The 22,828-nt window shown below is 36.3% G+C and overlaps 1 protein-coding gene and 4 pseudogenes across 1 annotated transcript; all 5 read right to left on the reverse strand.

Moving 5' to 3' along the window:
* Positions 1-12,734: 12,734 nt before the first annotated feature.
* LOC149226839 (protein DMR6-LIKE OXYGENASE 1 pseudogene) lies at positions 12,735-13,490 on the reverse strand (annotated as a pseudogene).
* Positions 13,491-13,613: 123 nt separating this feature from the next.
* LOC149226840 (protein DMR6-LIKE OXYGENASE 2-like) lies at positions 13,614-14,267 on the reverse strand. Its single transcript, XM_089380314.1, has 2 exons — positions 14,019-14,267; positions 13,614-13,700 (listed from the first exon to the last, which is right to left on the reverse strand). The coding sequence occupies exons 1-2, from the start codon at positions 14,265-14,267 to the stop codon at positions 13,614-13,616; spliced, it is 336 nt and encodes a 111-aa protein (XP_089236440.1).
* A 4,214-nt stretch (positions 14,268-18,481) lies between these two features.
* LOC149226841 (protein DMR6-LIKE OXYGENASE 1 pseudogene) lies at positions 18,482-19,201 on the reverse strand (annotated as a pseudogene).
* Positions 19,202-19,306: 105 nt separating this feature from the next.
* On the reverse strand, positions 19,307-19,966 carry LOC149226842 (protein DMR6-LIKE OXYGENASE 1 pseudogene; annotated as a pseudogene).
* A 1,457-nt stretch (positions 19,967-21,423) lies between these two features.
* LOC149226843 (protein DMR6-LIKE OXYGENASE 2 pseudogene) lies at positions 21,424-22,058 on the reverse strand (annotated as a pseudogene).
* Positions 22,059-22,828: the final 770 nt, after the last annotated feature.

A 22,828-nucleotide genomic window follows, 5' to 3' on the forward strand; every position in this document is an offset into this window, starting at 1 on the left:
CCATTTTCGATTGCAGCCACTACAGTTATCCTAAACCCCGATTGCAGCCACTACAGTTTATTCTAAACCCCGATTGCAGCCACTACAGTCTATCCTAAACCCTGTAACCGAGCCATATTTTTCTCTGAACCCTCACACGCAGAAGAGCTCTCAGTTGAAATTCAAAGCAGAGGATAGCAAAATTACTGAGAGCAGAGCCAGAAGGACCGAAATACTTGGAAGGTTATCCTCAAACTAAAGAATTGCTGAAGAAAGCCAGATGGTTACGATTTATCCAAAAGTTTAAAGGCCATAACATGGAGCTGACCAAAGCTTTTGCACGGTCTTTTGATGGACAAACAGTGGAGATTGGAGACTTGAAGCTCACAGTGACTGAAGCCATAGTAGCAGCTGCCACAGGCCTACCTCAAGAAGGTGAGAGGTGGTTTAAAAATAGAAGTGTGGATGATCAGATATGGAGAATTATGCTACAAAACCAAGGTATGGATACCACCGTGTTTACAAGAGGCATCCATGTTCATGCACTAAAAGAGGAATGGTCTAGTCTGCTATTAGTTATCCAAAAATTTATCACGTGTGAAGGACATTTTGGTTCTATGTATATGTATCATGCTAGACTGATGATGAATTTCTTAGAGGGTCACACTCTTAATTTGCCTCATTTTTTGCTGTTAAGTTTGAAAAAGATGAGTATTACAGTTTAAAAACACATAGGCAACATTGAGCCTCATCTATATCATCATGGACTCATAAAAATTCTTATTGAGGTCCAGCTAAAGAAAACTAAAGATACTTGGGAGCAATTCTTGATAAGAAACTACTTCCAAGAGCCATCTGAGGCCTCTGGAAGTAGTCCACCAAAGATTCCAAGAAAAAGTAGGAGGAAATAAAAGAACACTACAGTCCAAGACTCCCCTACTATAGAAACTCAAGAAACTAACCAAAAATAAGAAGAAGATAGAGCTAAAGACAAGAAACAGAAGAAAGAAAAAGGAAAGATAACCATCCAAGAAGTCTATCCATCCCCTGAGCAATCCATAGAGGAGGATTATCAACCACTGTCAAAAACATTAGTACATCTTCAGGCTGCTGCTATAGCAAAGAAAAATCAAAAAGGAAAACGGAGTACACAAGAAAAGAGTACTAGTCCATACTTAAGGAGGAGCACTAGGCTAAGAGGAAAAGGGAGTAAAACCCAAGAAAAATAGCCTCACTTTATCGATTTAGGTGAAGAGACACTTGAGAAATCTCCAGCTCAGCCAAGCATTAAACCAAGTCCTCCACATGATGAAAGCCCTTTTCGGCCAGAAATAGAGAGCAATCCTCCTCCTCCACCAGATTTTGAGCTTAGTCCGAGAAAGACACCTGAGGTAGATCCCAATCAGTAAGAGGTATATAACTACCTGGAATTCTTAGAACAATCAGCTGCAGGTCCGAGTACCACTCTGCCACTAGATTCACAAGTTCAGTCCTTGAAACAGGAGGTATTTGAATTAGAAGTCCTAAATAGGCATATCAAGCAGGAAAATGAAGCACTTAAAGAGCAGATCAAGGTAGATAAGATTATCCATGATAACACTATGCTCCATTTAGGACTGTGGCAAAAGAAGAATAAGAAACTGAAGAAAAAGTGCAAAAAGTTAAGCAGAGCATTGATTAATCTCAGGTTCAAATGTCTAGTGAGGAAACCCAGGATGATGTTAGCACCAGAGAAGAAGAAAAGAGGGCTAGATGTCCTAGCAGAAGCCTTAGAACATATGGATTAGAGGGAAATGACTAAATTTTAGTTGCATGAGGACATGCAACACCTTCACAGTGGGGGTATGTTGAGCCTCAAACCTGCACCTTCCTATACACCCTCTCAGCCTTTTTTTTCCACTTACTTCATCCACCAAGCTGTTAAATCATTGCATTATAGTCTAAAAAGAGCTTCTGACATGGTTTTCTAACTATGCTTATGACTGTTGTTTGGTTTAGATTTTTGTTCAGGCAGCTGCGGAAACTTGTCAGTTTCTGCAGCCAGCACAGGTTTCCGCAGCCAACACAGGTTTCCGCAGCCATTTTGTTAAAGGCTATGCTACAGGTGTCCTATGAAGAAGCGAGCCACATGGGCAAGCTACAGGTGACGTGTACATGGAACGTGTCCCTTCAGATCAGCCAAATCATCCATGAAAGGTCACAGTCAACAAGGGTCAAAGGCAAAGCCAACCAAGGAATTTAGCGGTGGCACATCTCTGTTTTGAGCACATGAAGGTTTACGTGGCACAGTCCTCAGCTCACGGACATATCGACACACCTGGAGATCAACCCCGTAACCTGAATCCAGCAGCTACCACTCCGAGGATTTAATGGACATGATGACCATTACGCTAGATCTCGGGCTGAGGAGATCTACGTGTCTCTAGCAACGCAGTTAACAGCATAGGATTTAGGAGTTAGTTACAGCACTTTTTCATTATAAATAACCCATTGATAAATGCTGTGTAGAAGCTTTGGAGATGTAATTTTTGAACTGTTGTTATTATCACCCCACTGCACTCTGTTTTACGTGTTTTGTTGTTGCTTTAATACATGAGAAGACTACTTTCCTGAGCTCGTTTTTGTGACTGTTCGTTGACTGGCTGAGGTGGCAGAGGGCCCCTGCGCACTAAAGCTTTGTATAGTTATCATTTGATTTTATTATGTTTTTGCTTTCATAATTATTAGCTTGTATATAACATGATGTTTTGATGTTTTTAATTCACTGTTGTTTACATTTTCATTTATGTTTTCTTATAGCTGTCAGCTGATCAGTGCTTTTCTACAGGTTTTCTTAGGCAGCCCGGGCAAATTTTCATCTTTTTGACAACTACTGACATATGAGATCATCTTGTCCTTCCTACTAATTTTCATTTTCTGAAGTTTAATTCCAGCACTGTCATTTTTCAAATTGTGTTTTGATTATTTATTTTTCTGCTACTTAGACATCATACTACTCATTTGTTTATGGTTTCTTTCTATAGTCAAGTGACTCTATTAGTAAGGAATCAGAATATTACTTATTGTAGTGTGATTTAGTTTGCTTTCTTGCAATTTAGATATCATATTGCTTAACTTGTTCATGATTGCTTCCCATAAGGTAGATTGAGCTGAAGGGTAAAGGATCAGAAGAGTTGAAGTAGTGTGAATTAGTTGCTTTGCTTTCAGTCTTTGAGTTGCTTTAAGTTCAGTTTTTACTTTCTTTTTCATACAACAGTAAGAATACTGGGCCATTGTCATTAGTTCACTGTTTGATACATTTACTTCCTCTTAAGAATTGATTTAGTTACAGTTATTTTAGAGCTTTCTTTTTGAACACTTTTAAGTTTGGAAAATCACTGTAGAAATCACCATTACCATCCATACTTAACTTTCATTTTCGCCATCACACACTAGGGAATCCATAAAAGATAAATCCAAAAACAAACTAAAAAAAACTTAAAGACGACAAAAGACTAAGAAAATGGTTATCTTGTACATATAGTACACTTCACTTCGTCAGTTTACGAATCCCGGATTGACATTTTAATCAGCAATTTAGAACACACTAAATTGACCAAACACTTCTGTGAAAGAGCTAGAGTATGAATATTTATGCAACAAGAAAAAAATTTACAAAATTCTGGAAAAAAATTCGAGTATGGTATAAATAGTGAAAACTTGCTAATTTTTAGAAGGAGAAGTATGTTCTTAATCAATTATAAATTAATAAAAAAAAAAATTGAGGAATTCCGTCGAATCCCTTACAGCACTCACCTTGAATACCAAAAACTATTTTATGCAATCAAGAAGAATTATTTCTAGCCCACAATGAGGAGAGACATTGCTAAATATTTAGCAATATGCCTATAGTGTGAGCAAGTCAAAGTTTAACATGAGAATACTACTGGTCTGCTCCAAGAACTACCCATTCATGAATGGAAGTTGGATACTATTACACTAGATTTTATAACCATTTTACCCAGATCCAAGAAGTAGAATGATTCCATCATGGCAGTGGTGGATAAGTTGAGAAAAATAGTTGGTTTAATCCTTGCCAAGTGCATTTACCAAACCATTCAATTTGCGATAAATTTATGAGGGATATATTTTGGCTACATGGCATGCCGAGGGTGATAATTTCAGATCAGGATGTGAGGTTTACCTCTGCATTTGCAAAATATCTCTTTAACGGGTTAGGTACTCAAATCCAATTTAACACTTCATACCATACAAAAATAGATGGGCAGACTGAATGGGTGAATCAAGTGTTAAAGGATATGTTGAGAATGTACGTAATCAAACATCCAAGTAAATGGGAAGCATACCTTCATGTAGTGGATTTTTCTTATAACAAGAGTTACCATGTATCACTAAAAATGAGCGATTTCGAGGTACTCTATGGTAACATATGTAAGACACCTCATAATCAGAATAGTCCTAAGAATAGGTTGATTATAGGACCTGATATGCTAGAGGAAATGTAAAGTACAATGAAAAAGGTTTGACAAATATTGAACGTTTCCCAGGGTAGATAGAAGGCATACACTAATAAGAGAAGAACTTACCGAGAATTCCAGGTGGTTAACCATGTTTATGTTCAAGTTAAACCCAAAAGAAGCACCCTTATATGGGGAAGCTGTGCAAAATTAGCACCTGAAGACTATGGACACTTTCCCAATTATGGAAAGGGCAGGACCGGTAACATACCAACATTCACTATGTAGTGATATATGACCTCATAATGTGTTTCATGTTTCTCTTTTAAAGAAATATATATATGATTACAAACACATGATAAATTGGAAAGATGTGCAGGTAATGTATACGTTGTGAATTTATGAATACAAGTTTTAATGCAATGGATAAATATAACTAATGAATAATTCATGATTGTTTGGCAGTTCGAACTAGATGGATGTTTTATGGTATAACCTCTACACATACTCGACTAGAGAGAAACAACATTACAAAGGCAAGATATCACCTAGGTTAAAGTGTAGTGAAGACACTTTAGCCCAAAGAAAGCCACCTGGGAAAATAAATATTTTATGTACAGGCATATCCCAAAGTGTTCTAAGAAGGCGAAAAGGAAATGAACACCGAGCATGGTGTTTCGTTCAAGTGGGGAGAGATGTGACACCCTAAAGTGTTGTAAATATTTACTATTTACTTTTACTATGTTGAACCTGGTAATTTATAAACTAGAGTAAGGTCTTAAGTGTTAAAAAACTTGTAATGCCCCTATTGGTTTTGGCAATATAAATGCATGTACCTTTTCTATTAGGCTAGTGAGTCGAAAGTACTTTATTGGTCTCGATTCCCATCTAGTTGCAAAGATATTGATATGCCTATTTATTCCAAGTGGATAGAGGAGACATGATGTAAATACTATAAATATTGTAAACGTACATATCCTTAAATATTAATAAAATAAGGCTAGCTATGGAGCCCGATCCATAGAAAGAGTATGGAGGACACAACTCCAAATAAAAATGAAACGATTAAATCTTTTAGGGAAAAGTGCACCTTGAACCCATGAGGGTTCTATAGGGTTCCACATATAAAGTTAATCCATGCATATATACAAGAATTTTAGTTTGGATTATGGGGAATTTCTTTGGTGAGTGAGTCCTAGCGAAGGACTCTAAGACTCACTGATTGTCAGTGAGTTGTGGGGAAGGAAACTGATACTGACTTATGGCTAGTGAGTACTGGGGTTGGTCTCTCGACTGGCTGGGGTGAAATTATTAAGTTAATTATGTTGTATAAATGCATCTTGTTTAGGCTGTGAGCCCCAATATTGGCTTCGGGAGCTTCGTGTTTCAAGGGTTTGTTCACAATGTTTATGGCTTGAAAAGCATGGAGGTATGGTGGGAAATTAGTGTGGGTATATGGACAGGATGGTGCCTAGAGCCCTGGAGTAGCACAATTTTTGGGTTGGAACCTTGGAAATTATCCTGGAAGGTGCCTGGAGCGCTAGAGTAGCATGATTGTTGGGTTTTCCCCTTGGTCATGGAGGTACAGAGATTTTCCATTATTGTTTCCTCTGGAGTTGTTGTCACAGCTCAAGGGTGACCCGGTGGTTGAGTTTATGAACCACTATGTCTACGGCTTGGAGGAACATGGAGAGCCTACAACTAGTCAGATAGTTAATGCAGATAAGTACCATGTTCCCTCATGTCATCGTGTGTATTACTTTTACGTATATTTACGTATTTCAGTGAAAAACCCTGATTTGGGTAATTTTTGTGTTATATATTGTGCATTTGTGTTGTACCCTTTAATTTGTGTATTAATGGGTTGAATTAATCTGAGTTGGAGTTCCATATAATTACATGAATGCTTCCACTATGGTGTTTAACTGTTGTAATTTCCGATGTGGAGAAATATGGTAAATTGTGCTACATAATTAATCATAATTGCATGGGAGAGGCTAATTATGTTGTAAATGTTTTCTACATTTTCATGTATTTATTGCATGATATTGTTGGCTAGTGTTTCCGAGTCAGAATCGGGGATGCTACAAAAGTAGATTATTTATAAAGATCATTTTTTTAAAATAAATTCAATGAAGTCTCAAAATTTATGGATGAGACCCTAGTAAATTCGTAATTACCACACAATTAATAGTTAAGTGTAATTATCATTTTCTCCTTTCCCTAGATGTGAAAAACATGTCAGTGGGAGAGAGGATTCCAAGGAAAGGATTTGAAAATACTAGAAACATTTAATAGAAAAAGAGGAAAATACTGAAGAGGAAACTGCGAATGTCGGCAGGATGTTGCCTGCGGAGTAATTCTTGAGCTTGGCTAGGACCACTGGAACCTAGGAATGTCGGCAGGATGTTGCCTGTGGAGTAATTCTTGAGCTTGGCTAGGACTAGTAGAACCTCCAAATTCCAGACTGAGTCTGAGAAAAGTTATAGGCTGGACTGAGTAGTCACGTTGTCAGTGAATTAAATCTGAAAGATATTATCTACCATGACTCTTCTGGAACTGAGGATCATAGGGGGATAAATTGGGCGTAATAGCGAATTCTCATTGGTAGGGTGGAGTGTTATCGCCTATAAATTCTTGAATTACAGGACAACATATAAGTATTTGTATGATTTATCTCTCTTTTTAAAAGAGAAAAAGATATCAATGATGTAGACATTTCTTATATAATTACTACTTCATATTTTTAAAAAATATTACTATGTATATAAATTTATTATAAATAAAAAAATAATTCATTCTTATTCTAAGAAAAGCTCAATGGAAAGAATGTACTGTTAGTCATATTGTAAAAGAGACACAAAGGAAATGGTAGCATATTTGTGTAAATGAGTTCGACTATGGTTTGAAAGAACTCGGTAGAAAAACCTAGTATTAGAATGTTTTAAGCTAATGAAACATGATAAGGAATTCTCATTCCCAACAAAGGAAAAGGACCATGAAATATTTTTAGTGTAACCCTCAAGGATTAGTGTTTAATTTAAATGGAAATATACTTGTTGTGAGGAATGTTGAAAACAATAAAAAACAGTCTGTATCCTTCAATAAAGGGTAAGAGATTTTGTGAGAAACACCAAATAAACATTGAATCCTTACATAAAGGACTGACTGAGGAAATGATGATACAATTAGGGGATAAGAGCCTATTTGTAGGAAATTCCTTCGGATTTATTCCCTAGCATAGTCAGAACTCCGACAACTAGGGAAATGGTTATGGAAGATTGTTGTTCTATAACTATGGTAGGGTAAGCAGTGTAGTCACGGGCTAACACTTTACCGACTTACGAAAAATCCTCGGAGTGGTGACCATTGAATGGGCGCATTATGTTTCAAAATAAAATATCACTATTAATCTTAGTTCTTTGTAAACTAATCATGAATTATATAAACACCTAATTTAATTACTAACAAAATATGAGAATATGTGAAATTCTTATGGAAAATACAATCAAAGCGACTAAATAAACATTATTACACCAAGAAATATACATATTATATAACTCCAATGACTTCCATCTCTAGTAGTAGATAATACATCAAAACATGCGAAATTTTTCCAATATTTTGAGCATAATCCTGCTGAAAGAAGAAAAGAACTTATCAACTCGGCAACAAGGTTGACAACCCTGAGATAGATAATACAATCCAATGAAACCTCTTTATGAGATATAAATCCCATTAAGTAGAAAAATTGTCCATAGCGAGGATGGTAACCAGTACAATAAGCATAATAGAACAAGCCCTCAGACTAAATCGTAAAGGAGCAAAGGGAGTATTAAAAACCTCTAACAGATCAATATCCAATGTGAAAATACAAATGAAAGAGGGTAGACTTTGATTAAGTGCTACAACCAGGTGGAGGATTTCAAGCTTCAACTTGGGAATACATACATCTAAAGAGGAGAACTCAAGTTAGGTAGTCCACCTAGAAATTTCAGAGTAAGAAAAAGGAAAACTACTAGAGGGGACTCCTATTAGTATCTTGAGATGTTATGACTCTAAGAAAACAAATAACTTGAGATGAAACCACGATAAACTCGAGTGTGAGTCGCGAAGAATGTAGGAAAAAGAAAGAAAAAATTGGTATGACAAAGAAAATAAAACATACTTGTGCCTCTACATGCATTTCTTAGATTTGATTTAGGTGCGAAGCTCCAGAAGTTTACTTGCTCACTTTCTTCAACATGGGTCAGGGTCAGGGTCAGTGTTGATACAAAAATAAGAAAATAAAATTAGCTACAACAAACAGAGGGTACAAATCATGAACAAGCCTTCCAAGAGATGATTAAACTCATAATCCTTCCCAGTTGCGGCTATAGAAAAAATCTAGTTGAATGAGGGTTTGGTAGTTAGAGCATTCTTGTTGGGGAGAGAGAATGATCGATTTCGAGAGACATAAATCTGGGTAGTTACCCAAAACCAACTAGAAGCCATGATCCCAGTGATCAACGGTGGAAAGAAGGTCTAGGTGATCCTCGACATTGGTTTCGAAAGAGTCAGGAACCTCGTAGGCCAACATGGTATTAGAGGCCAGCTGACACCATTTCACATTGGAAAATAAAAAACCTTTCTTTTACCGTGTGGGCTAAATAACCTAAGTCAAGTGATCGTTCCAAGTACAATGCTTAGGAGATCGACACTTTAACATAAGGGGGATCCAATAAACATCATCAGAAGATTAAATCTTGAATGACTACAACATACCAAAAAAATGGGTATATATATATATATATTACCATTAATTCGAAAGATGATAATAATGCAAAGGAAAGCATGATTTCACTGGTATAATTTTTTGTTTTTTTTGAAGTTGCTTCTTATGTACATATAACATAATCTCTACATCCAACTTTTGATATGTTAAATTACTCAACTCTAGAGAATTTAAATTAGTTTCTATATATATATATATATATATATATATATATATATATATATAAATGTGAGTTAAAACTATTTTATTTAGTATGGATATTGAAAATATTTATTTATGGTTAATTATAAAATATTTTTTTACTATTAATATTTTTTTATTTTAAATTAAATAAACATTACATTAATTACATATAAATTAATATCAATTTAATATTCTTAATTCCATATTAAGTAATGAAGGCATTACATATCCTTTTCAAATTACCTTCCCAAAAATTGAATACAAATTTAAGAAATTGTTTATACATATGTATATATAATTCAATGTTAAAAATATGGGTTGCTATATATCATGCAATTCAATGTTAATAATATGGGTTGATAAAAATAATGAGATATTGTGCCACATAAAGTTTTTTAAGATTTTTATTTTTTTTCCAATAATTTATGTATTGTACACAATACCATTTAGACACTTTTGAAGAAATGGGATAGTACTTTTAAGCCCACAAAATTGACACCAATTTAATAAGAAATTGTTTTTTTTGTTAATAATGATTTAGATGAATATAACCATTTTATTATAAGTGAAACTATAAGCCATAAATACAACTTAACATAGAACACATTCAAAATCAATTTATCCCTCACATATTGACTACAATAATTCAATATTAAGTAGACACAATTCCTACATACATTAAGCAATACTTTTCTACAAAACTATAGAAGGAATCTAGAGGAAAAATTTCTGTTGAAATCTTGATTTGTGTTATTTAAACTAGTTTTTGGGCTATATCTTGAAAAACCCTAAGACATTTTTATTGTGCCGGGGTTACCCATCAAACTTGTGATTTCAATGAATTCCTGCCATATTTTAGAGAAATTAGACTCGAAAAAACCATGAAAAAAGCTTCCAAAAAATAACACTAAAAACAACTCTATTATGAAATTCTATTAAAAATAAAAATAAATCGAAATATCATTTACTTCAAAAATGACACAAACCTAGCCAATTATTACAAAAATATTGTACGGTAAAGATGCATAATGACAATCCTTATCCTATAAGGTAATAATTCCAATTGGTTGATTCATTGAGCTATTATTACCATAGGATCTCAGCTAAGGATCTACACCATTCATCTTTCATCCCGTCACATGGAGAGGTCGAGAGTACAGTGTGCATGCTTGACACGAGCACGGAGGACTCCACCCCATATAACTCAAGTGTTAATTGTGAGGGGGGCATGAACGGCCTAGTAAATTGAAAGAAAATTAACATTAAAAGTAGCTGACCTATTAGACCAAGCCAAGGCAACTCTCATATCATATGATAAGAGGATCTGGTGGTGGATATAAACTATAAGTGTGATGGTTAGTGATGTCGTTTTCTAAGTAGCTACGAGGTGGATAGGAATTAGAAACTTCATAAGACAACTATATTTTAACCTTATGGAAAAAGTCGATACTACATCAGTAAAGGCATACAGGGTTCACAAAGTTGTTTAAGGAACTCAAGAATATATATATAATCATTTCAGCTATACAAAACAATTTTTGTGTATAAATGGCAGGTACATTACATATAATAAAATATTTTAATATTATATTATATTTTAAAATAATCGTTTAATTTTATAATTAAAATTATTATAGATATAATTAAATTACAATTAATTATTATAATATTTTATATATTTTTATTTTAATATTATTTTTTTTAATAATTTAATTTACTTTGATATAATATTATTTATAATATAATTATATTATATTATGTTTTAAAGAATATTCCAAAATAAATATTTATTACGCTGTAAGGCGTTTCTCTTTGAAATGAACTCACCTAACTGCCACCGTGTACAGTTTTGCAGTGTTTGATGAGATGTTAGACGATTAAAACAATATTGGGCGTTAGATCACCACCGACTCCTCCTACTTAATCGTAAAGCAACTCAGTATTCCTTTGCTTTTCAACTTCTTCTTCAACCGTCCGCGTTCTTTTTCTTCAACAATAAATTCAACCAATCTAGCTCCTTCGTTAGATCACCACCGACTTCAACAGGCGATTCAGCCGTGCTTGCAACCAGCTCCTCTGGCTTTTTAATTTCTTCGAGGTTTCTACTATTTCTTCAACTGAAGGGGCCTTTTAATTTCTTCGAGGTTTCTACTGTTTCTTCAATTGAAGGGGCTTTTTAATTTCTTCGAGGTTTCCACTGTTTTTTGAAGAGGAGGTTCAAGTATGCTTGGACCTTGGTTAACTGTGTGAAGTGGATTCTAGGGCGAACAGATTCTACGAGATACCCTAGCCTTTGCAGGGTATCCTTCTCTTTTTTAAAATATTCAACAGGTGATCAATTCCTCATCAAGGTTTGTTTTGGTTTCCCTTAATTCTCTGTTTCTCTTTCTTACAGAAGAATTTATAAGAATCTAAGACATACTCATTAGGGTCTGTTTTCGTTTGTATCTATTACGGTTTATTTCAGAAGGCTTGTGTAGAACATTGCCCTCAAAATTCAATATGTTTTAACTATTTTGCTACAGAAATAACAACAGGGACTACAGTAAGTGGTTTCTTGAGCAACATTGTGGGGTTTATCCTGCTATAATATTTGCTTCTTGTGTTTGAGATTTATAAGGTCAGTTCATGGTATAATATTTGCTACTGTTGTCTGAAGATTTGAGGGCGAACTAATCTTTGCAATAACCATATTATTGTTTTTTTCATACGCAGCATAGCTTATAGCATGAACAGTTAGAGATCCAGCAGCATAACCACTAGAATCAATGCAAGCATAACTTCTGTTAGATCGATAGCAATTTCACGAAATAGTTTTGGTTTCTAATGTCACACAGACACTTCTTTTTGGTTCAACTATTATGTAATGGTCCCCTGCATAAGGTGGTTGGGTTTTTATGTCAGGTCACTGTATCATAGGGCTTGTTCTGCGACTGCCATACTTGTCATTAATGTTGTGTAATGGGTTTCTACATGTTCTATTTCGAATCGATACTTCTGTAACATTGGGCTGGTTCTACTGTTTGAGTACTAAATGCGTTCACATAAGGCACATGTCAAAGCATGTCAATGCTCTCGTACACGCAATTGGCCAATTAGTTGCCTAACGGTACATAGGTCGGTGTTGTTTTGTGTTCTAATTTAGGCTAAACGAGTGGTTTTTTGATAGTTGAGAGTAGGTTTAAATGTACAAAGATTGGAATTGAAAATAAAATTACGTTCAATAGTTAAAACTATGTAATCATCTTTTATTCATCCAGAGGGCAACGAGGTTATTGGATGGTCCAGTGATAGTGATAATGTTGATAATGGCTCCCTTAAATCAAATTCAACAACAAATTTCATTCACTGTTGTTCTCTGCAAATTCGATTTTGAAATGGTCCAACATTGTCTTATTCTTTAATTCCTGGCTCCAGAAAATTCTCATGAATTCTCCAAACTTATATCCTTTGTACCAATCTGGATGTTGTTCATCAACCAGGGACGCTGCAAGGGCAATGATGGCATCCTCCGAGGGGCCATAAAACATAGGAATTTATATACATGCAGCAGATGCATTCGTTACTGCTCGATGTTCCACACTTCTGAATCTAACATTGCTCACAATCTGACAAATTATTAGCTTTAATAATAACAGTATCAAATTCACATTTCTCACAACCTGATAAATTATTAGCATGAGCATTAGCATTAACAATAACATTGTCAAATTTTCAGGAGGAAATAATGTATTGGATCTGCTCTTGCTCTTGTTAAATACCTGCAGTTGATCTCCCATATTAACAACGAAAGCTTTGGGTATGGGTTCTACAGCAACCGACTTTCCATTTCTGAGTACTTGCAGACCACTAACCTCACCTTGCATTAAAAGTACTTGTAGACCACTGACCTCGCCTTGCATTAAAACAGTGATGCAACGTGCATTTGAATGGCGTGGTGTGCCAAGAGTAATATCCGGTTTCAGGCATGGAGGATAGTACATTATATCCATGAGTTGGGTGTGTTTTCTGAAGATTCTATCCAAGTAACGGGAATTGAGCCCTACAGCTTCAAAAACGGCAGCCAGTAGCCTTAAAATCAGAGCTCTCACCTTCATAGCGTAGTTGCCTGCGATCTCTCTATATAAAAGCATATGCAAGATAAGTACTTGTTGTTGTTGCAATATCGTTCCTCCAGAGTTTGGACTTCTTTTATTTACCCTCTATTGGATCTGGCATGCTCAGTCTTCCATGGGAATTTCGAAGAATTCTTTGGCAATTTCCATCATGATTTTCATGGTTCCTTCTGGTATGCCATGGTTCACTATCTGCACTCACTTAGATCAACCAGAAGATATGTGGCCATAAAAAAGAATAGTACATACCCACATATATGAAACTTGAACCAGTCACTAGATCTTATTAACACATCATACTGACATTAAAAATATAGATTAAATAATCCTACAACTCTGAAAGTAATAGCCTCAAAAACTTTAGGAACAGAAAACTGATAATAAATATTCTAGAATATCCATGGCAAGATTAATTTGTAACGTAGGGCCTTTTTGGTGTGCGTAGAGGATAATCCAGAGATATTAAAAGAAAAGAACTGGCAAGAGAAGGGGGATTAAGGTATGATGTACTTGGAGAAAGCCATCTTCCTCGCACGCATGGTGGATTTCTTCAACTACCCTTGTTCTGTTGGGGCCATCCAGGTCCTGGAGATCAACCACTAGAATGTTCTCAGAGTAAGACACCTTAGACAGGTGGGGGCAATCACTAGGAGATAGGATATATTTATATTGAACTTGAAGATGATTTATTCCATTGGACAACAGCTTTTCGACAACATTCACATCCTGGGTCAGGACATCTTCCATTGTAGACGGCATATTTCTTTCTCGAGTACTGTAAAAATGGCAGCGGCACCTACCTGTTGCTGTGAAAAACTAAGCTTCGATTCACACACCAGAAATAGGATATCGTACGATGGGCAAAATAAGAGTGAACATTTAAGTGCATGCGTGTAGATCTATGCAAATCAATTGAAAAGACATTCCCATGTTAAAGTTTTCAATACACACTATACAGTTTTACTACTATTTTTTACTCTCTTTCTTTTAATTTTCAGAATCGAAAGAGAGGATGAATTGCGTTTAATAAATAGCAAAAGAATTTAAAAGAAGAATTATAAATTCTGATTATGTCTTTCAAATTCATGGGAAGAGCCAATTGGCATCGTTTTCAATTTTCTGAATGTGCTACGCATGGCTGTAGCGGTGCACAAGTTAGCCCAAGCAGTGAAGATTTCACAAGAGTTGCAGGGTTTGGAAGACAAGTCAGAATGGAAAATGAGAATCCTTACAACGTCTAGGCCATCCCCATAATTTACAAAGTTCGGAATTTTAGGCTATATCACTGGGTTTGTTAGGATTTTTGAGGGGTTTTAGTGGATTTTATTTTTGTTTATTTACTTCTTTGGATTTCTTCAAAGACCATGTAATAATCTTGTTGATGGTAGAGCTATATGCTGGTAACTATCCCTGGGCTTGGTATTTGATGTTCTGTAAACTTGTCTGCTTTTTGATCTGGATCTCTGTTGCTCTCGATGAGCTCTCTGTTGATCTCTATAATTGCAATCTGAATATGCACTATACGGTTTTACTATCTCATCGTTATGGTTTCTTCCGCAAGTGTTTTTAAAAATGACACGTTTCACGAAATAGTTTTGGTTTCTGATGTCACATAGACACTTTTTTTTGGTTCAACTATTCTATAATGGTTCCCTGCATAAGGGGGTTGGGTTTTTATGTCAGGTATCTGTATCGTAGGGTTTTTTCTGCGACTGCCATACTTGTCATTAATGTTGTGTAATGGGTTTCTGCATGTTCTGTTTCGAATCGATACTTTTGTAACATTGAGCTGGTTCTACTGTTTGAGCACTAAATGCCTTCACATAAGGCACATGTCAAAGCATGTCAATGCTCTCGTACACGCAATTGACCAATTAGTTGCCTAGCGGTAGATAGGTCGGTGCTGTTTTGTGTTGTAATTTAGGCTAGACCAGTGGTTTTTTGATGGTTGAGAGTAGGTTTAAGTTTGGAAAGATTGGAATTGAAAATAAAATATGTTCAATAATTAAAACTATTTAATCATCTTTTATTCATCCAGAGGGCAACGGGGTTATTGGATGGTCCAGTGATAGTGATAATGTTGATAATGGCTCCCTTAAATCAAATTCAACAACAAATTCATTCATCGCTATTCTCTGTATATTCGATTTTGAAATGGTCCAACACTGTCTTATTCTTTAATTCCTGGCTCCAAAAAATTCTCATGAATTCTCCAAACTTATATCCTTTGTACCAAGCTGGAAGCTGTTCATCAACCAGGGATGCTGCATGGGCAATGAAGGCATCCTCCGAGGGGCCATAAAACGTAAGAATTGATATACGTGCAGCAGATGCATTCGTTACTGCTCGATGTTCCACACTTCTGAATCTACCATTGCTCACAACCTGACAAATTATTAGCATTAATAATAACATTGTCAAATTCCCATTGCTCACAACCTGATAAATTATTAGCATTAGAATTAGCATTAAGAATAACATTGTTAAATTTTCAAGAGGAAATAAAGTATTGGATCTGCTCTTGCTCTTCTTAAATGCTTGCAGTTGATCTCCCATATTAACAATGAAAGCGTTGGGTATGGGTTGTACAACAACTCACTTTCCATTTCTGAGTACTTGCAGACCACTGACCTCGCCTTGCATTAAAACAGTGATGCCACGCGCATCTGAATGGTGGGTGTGCCAAGAGTAATATCCAGTTTCGGACATGGAGGATAGTACATTATATCCATGAGTTGGGTGTGTTTTCTGAAGATTCTATCCAAGTAACTAGAATCGAGCCCTAGAGCTTCAGAAATGGCAGCCAACAGCCTTAAAATCAGAGCTTTCACCTTCATAGCGTAGTTGCCTGCGATCTCTCTATATAAAAGCATATGCAAGATAAGTACTTCTTGCTGTTGCAATATCATTCCTCCAGAGTTTGGAATTCTTTTATTTACCCTCTATTGAATTTGGCATGCTCGGTCTTCCACGGGCATTTCGAAGAATTCTTTGGCAATTTCCATCATGCTTTTCTTGGTTCCTTCTGGTAAGCCATGTTTCACTATCTGCACTCACTTAGATCAACTAGAAGATATGTGGCAATAAAAAAGAATAGTACATACCCTCAGATATGAAACTTGAACCAGTCACTATATCTTATTAAAACATCAGATTGACATTAAAAATATAGATTAAATAATCCTACAACGATGAAAGTAATAGCCTCAAAAACTTCAGGAATAGAAAACTCATAAGAAATATTCTAGAATATCCATGGCAAGCTTAATTTTTAACATAGGGCCTTTTTGGTGTGTGTAGAGGATAATGCAGAGATATTAAAAGAAAAGCATTGGCAAGAGAAGGGGGATCGAAGTATGATGTACCTGGAGAAAGCCATCTTCCTCGCACGCATGGCGGATTTCTTCATCTACCCTTGTTCTGTTAGGGCCATCCAGGTCCTGGAGATCCACCACCGGAATGCTCTCAGAGTAAGACACCTAAGACAGGTGGGGGCGTTCACTGGGAGGCAGGATATATTTATCTTGAACTTGAAGATGATTTATTCCATTAGACAGCAACTTTTCGACAGCATTCACATCCTGGGTTAGGACATCTTCCATTGTAGACGACATATTTCTTTCTCGAGTGCTGTAAAATTGGCAGTGGCACCTACCTATTGTTGTGCAAAACTAAGCTTCGATTCGCACACCAGAAATAGGATATTGGATGATGGGCAAAAGAAGAGTGAACATTTAAGTGCGTGCGTGTAGATCTCTGCAAATGAATTGAAAAGACATCCCCATGTTAAAGTTTTCAATATACACTATACAGTTTTACTACTAGTTTTTACTCTCTTTCTTTTAATTTTTAGAATCGAAAGAGAGGATGAATTACATTTAATAAATAGCAAAAGAATTTAAAAGAAGAATTATAAATTCTGGTTATGTTGTTCAAATTCACGGCAAGAGCCAATTGGCATCATTTTCGATTTTCTGAATGTGCTATGCATGGCTGTAGCGGTGCACAAGTTAGCCCAAGCAGTGAAGAGTTCACAAGAGTTGCAAGCTTTGGAAGACAAGTGAGAGTGGAAAATGAGAATCCTTACAACGTCTGGGCCATCCCCATAATGTACAAAGTTCAGAATTTTAGGCTATATCAGTGGTTTTGTTAGGGTTTTTGAGGGGTTTTGGTGGATTTTATTTTTCTTTATTTGCTTCTTTGGATTTCCTCAAAGACCATGTAATAATCCTATTGATGGTAGAGCTATATGTTGGTAACTGTCCCTGGGCTTGGTATTTGATGTTCTGTAAACTAGTGTACTTTTTGATCTGGATCTCTGTTGCTCTCGATGAGCTCTCTGTTGATCTTTGTAATTGAAATCTGAATATGCACTATACGGTTTTACTATCTCATCATTATGGTTTCTTCCGTAAGTGTTTTAAAAAATGACATGTTTCACGAAATAGTTTTGGTTTCTGATGTCACATAGACACTTTTTTTGGTTGAACTATTCTGTAATGGTCCCCTGCATAAGGGGGTTGGGTTTTTATGTCAGGTCTGTGTATAATAGTGTTTGTTCTGCGACTGCCATACTTGTCATTAATGTTGTGTAATGGGTTTCTGCATGTTCTGTTTCGAATCGATACTTCTATAACATTGGGCTGGTTCTGCTATTTGAGCACTAAATACGTTCAAAAAGGCACATGTCAAAGCATGTCAATGCTCTCGTACACACAATTGGCCAATTAATTGCCTAACGGTAGATAGGTCAGTGCCATTTTGTATTGTAATTTAGGCTAGACCAATGGTTTTTTGATGGTTGAGAGTAGGTTTAAATGTGAAAAGATTGGAATTGAAAATAAAATTATGTTCAATAGTTAAAACTATGTAATCATCTTTTATTCATCCAGAGGGCAACGGGGTTATTGGATGGTCCAGTGAGAGTGATAATGTTGATAATGACTCCCTTAAATCAAATTCAACAACAAATTTCATTCAGCGTTGTTCTCTGCATATTCGATTTTGAAATGGTCCAACATTGTCTTATTCTTTAATTCCTCGCTCCAGAAAATTCTCATGAATTCTCCAAACTTATATCCTTTGTACTGAGCCGGATGCTGTTCATCAACCAAGGATGCTGCAGGGGCAATGAAGGCATCCTCCGAGGGGCCATAAAACGTAGGAATTGATATACGTGTAGCAGATGCATTCGTTACTGCTCGATGTTCCACACTTCTGAATCTACCATTGCTCACAACCTGACAAATTATTAGCATTAATAATAACATTGTCAAATTCCCATTGTTCACAACCTGATAAATTATTAGCATTAGCATTAGCATTAACAATAACATTGTCAAATTTTCAGGAGGAAATAAAGTATTGGATCCGCTCTTGCTCTTGTTAAATACCTGCAATTGATCTCCCATATTAACAACAAAAGCGTTGGGTATGGGTTCTACAACAACCCACTTTCCATTTCTGAGTACTTGTAGACCACAGTCCTCGCCTTGCATTAAAACAATGATGCCACTCGCATCTGAATGGCGTGGTGTGCCAAGAGTAATATCTAATTTTGAGCATGGAGGATAGTACATTATATCCATGAGTTGGGTGAGTTTTCCGAATATTCTGTCCAAGTAACTGTAATTGAGCCCTAGAGCTTCAGAAACGGCAGCCAGCAGCCTTAAAATCAGAGCTCTCACCTTCATAGCGTAGTTGCCTGCGATCTCTTTGTATCAAAGCATATGCAAGATAAGTACTTGTTGTTGTTGCAATATCATTCCTCCAGAGTTTGGACTTCTTTTATTTACCCTCTATTGAATCTGGCATGCTCGGTCTTCCACGGGAATTTCGAAGAATTCTTTGGCAATTTCCATCATGATTTTCATGGTTCCTTCTAGCACGCCATGTTTCACTATCTGCACTCACTTAGATTAACCAGAAGATATGTGGCCATAAAAAAGAATAGTACATACCATCAGATATGAAACTTGAACCAGTCACTAGATCTTATTAACACATCAGACTGACATTAAAAATATAGATTAAATAATCCTACAACTCTGAAAGTAATAGCCTCAAAAACTTCAGGAATAGAAAAATGATAAGAAATATTCTAGAATATCCATGGCAAGCTTAATTTGTAACGCAGGGCCTTTTTGGTGTGCATAGAGGATAATCCAGAGATATTAAAAGAGAAGCACTGGCAAGAGAAGGGGGATCGAAGTATGATGTACCTGGAAAAAGCCATCTTCCTCACACGCATGGCGGATTTCTTCAACTACCCTTGTTCTGTTAGGGCCATCCAAGTCCTGGAGATCCACCACTGGAATGCTCTCAGAGTAAGACACCTCAGACAGGTGGGGGCGTTCACTGGGAGGGAGGATATATTTATCCTGAACTTGAAGATGATTTATTCCATTGGACAGTAGCTTTTCGACAACATTCACATCCTGGGTCAGGACATCCTCCATTGTAGACGACATATTTCTTTCTCAAGTGCTGTAAAATTGGCAGTGGTACCTACCTATTGCTGTGCAAAACTAAGCTTTGATTCGCACACTAGAAATAGGATATCGAATGATGGACAAAAGAAGAGTGAACATTTAAGTGCGTGCGTGTAGATCTCTGCAAATGAATTGAAAAGACATCCCCATGTTAAAGTTTTCAATATACACTATACAGTTTTACTACTATTTTTTACTCTCTTTCTTTTAATTTTGAGAATCGAAAGAGAGGATGAATTACGTTTAATAAATAGCAAAAGAATTTAAAAGAAGAATTATAAATTTTGGTTATGTTGTTCAAATTCACGGCAAGAGCCAATTGGCATCATTTTCGATTTTCTGAATGTGCTATGCATGGCTATAGCGGTGCACAAGTTAGCCCAAGCAGTGAAGATTTCACAAGAGTTGCAAGCTTTGGAAGACAAGTCAGAGTGGAAAATGACAATCCTTACAAGGTCTGGGCCATCCCCATAATGTACAAAGTTCGGAATTTTAGGCTATATAAGTGGTTTTGTTAGGGTTTTTGAGGGGTTTCGATGGATTTTATTTTTTTTTATTTGCTTGTTTGGATTTCTTCAAAGACCATGTAATAATCCTGTTGATGGTAGAGCTATATGCTGGTAACTGTCCCTGGGCTTGGTATTTGATGTTCTCTAAACTAGTTTGCTTTTTGATCTGGATCCTTGTTTCTCTCGATGAGCTCTCTGTTGATCTCTGGAATTGCAATCTGAATATGCACTATACGGTTTTACTATCTCATCGTTATGGTTTCTTCTGTAAAGTGTTTTTAAAAATGATACGTTTCACGAAATAGTTTTGGTTTCTGATGTCACATAGACACTTTTTTTGGGTTCAACTATTCGGTAATGGTCCCCTGCATAAGGGGGTTGGGTTTTTATGTCAGGTCTGTGTATCATAGTGTTTCTTCTGCGACTGCCATACTTGTCATTAATGTTGTGTAATGGGTTTCTGCATGTTCTGTTTTGAATCGATACTTCTGTAACATTGGGCTGGTTCTGCGATTTGAGCACTAAATACGTTCACATAAGGCACATGTCAAAGCATGTCAATGCTCTCGTACACACAATTGGCCAATTAGTTGCCTAGCGGTAGATACGTTGGTGTTGTTTTATGTTGTAATTTAGGCTAGACCAGTGGTTTTTTGATGGTTGAGAGTAGGTTTAAATGTGCAAAGATTGGAATTGAAAATAAAATTCTGTTCAATAGTTAAAACTATGTAATCATCTTTTATTCATCCAGAGGGCAACGGGGTTATTGGATGGTCCAGTGATAGTGATAATGTTGATAATGGCTCCCTTAAATCAAATTCAACAACAAATTTCTTTCACCGTTGTTCTCTGTATATTCGATTTTGAAATGGTCCAACACTATCTTATTCTTTAATTCCTGGCTCCAGAAAATTCTCATGAATTCTCCAAACTTATATCCTTTGTACCAAGCGGATGTTGTTCACCAACTAAGGACGTTTCAGGGGCAACGAAGGCATCCTCCGAGGGGACATAAAACGTAGGAATTGATATACGTGCCGCATATGCATTCATTATTGCTCGATGTTCAACACTTCTGAATCTACCATTGCTCATAACCTAACAAATTATTAGCATTAATAATAACATTGTCAAATTCCCATTGCTCACAACCTGATAAATTATTAGCATTAGCATTAGCATTAACAATAACATTGTCAAATTTCAGGAGGAAATAAAGTGTTGGATCTGCTCTTGCTCTTGTTAAATACCTGCAGTTGATCTCCCATATTAACAACAAAAACGTTGGGTATGGGTTCTACAGTAACCCACTTTCCATTTCTAAGTACTTGCAGACCAATGACCTCGCCTTGCATTAAAACAGTGATGCCACGCGCATCTGAATGGCGTGGTGTGCCAAGAGTAATATCCGGTTTTGAGCATGGAGGATAGTACATTATATCCATGAGTTGGGTGTGTTTTCCAAAGATTCTGTCCAAGTAATTGGAATTGAGCCCTAGAGCTTCAGAAACGACAGCCAACAACGTTAAAATCAGAGCTCTCAACTTCATAGCGTAGTTGCCTGCGATCTCTATGTATAAAAGCATATGCAAGATAAGTACTTGTTGTTGTTGCAATATCATTCCTCCAGAGTTTGGACTTCTTTGATTTACCCTCTATTGAATCTAGAATGCTCGGTCTTCCACAAGCATTTCGAAGTATTCTTTGGCAATTTCCATCATGCTTTTCATGGTTCCTTCTGGCACGCCATGGTTCACTATCTGCACTCACTTAGATCAACCAGAAGATATGTGGCCATAAAAAAGAATAGTACATACCCTCAGATATTAAACTTGAACCAGTCACTAGATCTTATTAACACATCAGACTGACATTAAAAATATAGGTTAAATAATCCTGCAACTCTGAAAGTAATACCCTCAAAAACTTCAGGAATAGAAAAATGATAAGAAATATTCTAGAATATCCATGGAAAGCTTAATTTGTAACATAGGGCCTTTTTTGTGTGTGTGGAGGATAATCTAGAGATATTAAATGTAAATCACTGGAAAGAGAAGGGGGATCGATGTATGATGTACCTGGAAAAAGCCATCTTCCTCACACGCATGGTGGATTTCTTTAACTACCCTTGTTCTGTTAGGGCCATCCAGGTCCTGGAGATCCACCACCGGAATGCTCTCAGAGTAAGACACCTCAGACAGGTGGGGGCGTTCGCTGGGAGGCAGGATATATTTATCTTGAACTTGAAGATGATTTATTCCATTAGACAGTAGCTTTTCGACAACATTCACATCCTAGGTCAGGAGATCTTCCATTGTAG

The sequence above is a fragment of the Pinus tabuliformis genome, chromosome J, assembly GCF_031772625.1.
Source record: "Pinus tabuliformis cultivar Carrire ecotype Pingquan chromosome J, CPIR1, whole genome shotgun sequence".
Classification (NCBI taxonomy): domain Eukaryota; kingdom Viridiplantae; phylum Streptophyta; class Pinopsida; order Pinales; family Pinaceae; genus Pinus; species Pinus tabuliformis.

What these genes read in the sequence shown, in the direction of transcription:
- LOC149226840 (XM_089380314.1), bottom strand. Translation starts at nt 14,267, where the DNA reads ATGCCGTCTACAATGGAAGATGTCCTGACCCAGGATGTGAATGTTGTC. An exon ending in AGGAAGATGGCTTTCTCCAA is followed by an intron (nt 13,701 to 14,018) that starts GTACATCATACC and finishes AAGTGAGTGCAG; the next exon opens with ATAGTGAACCATGGCATACC.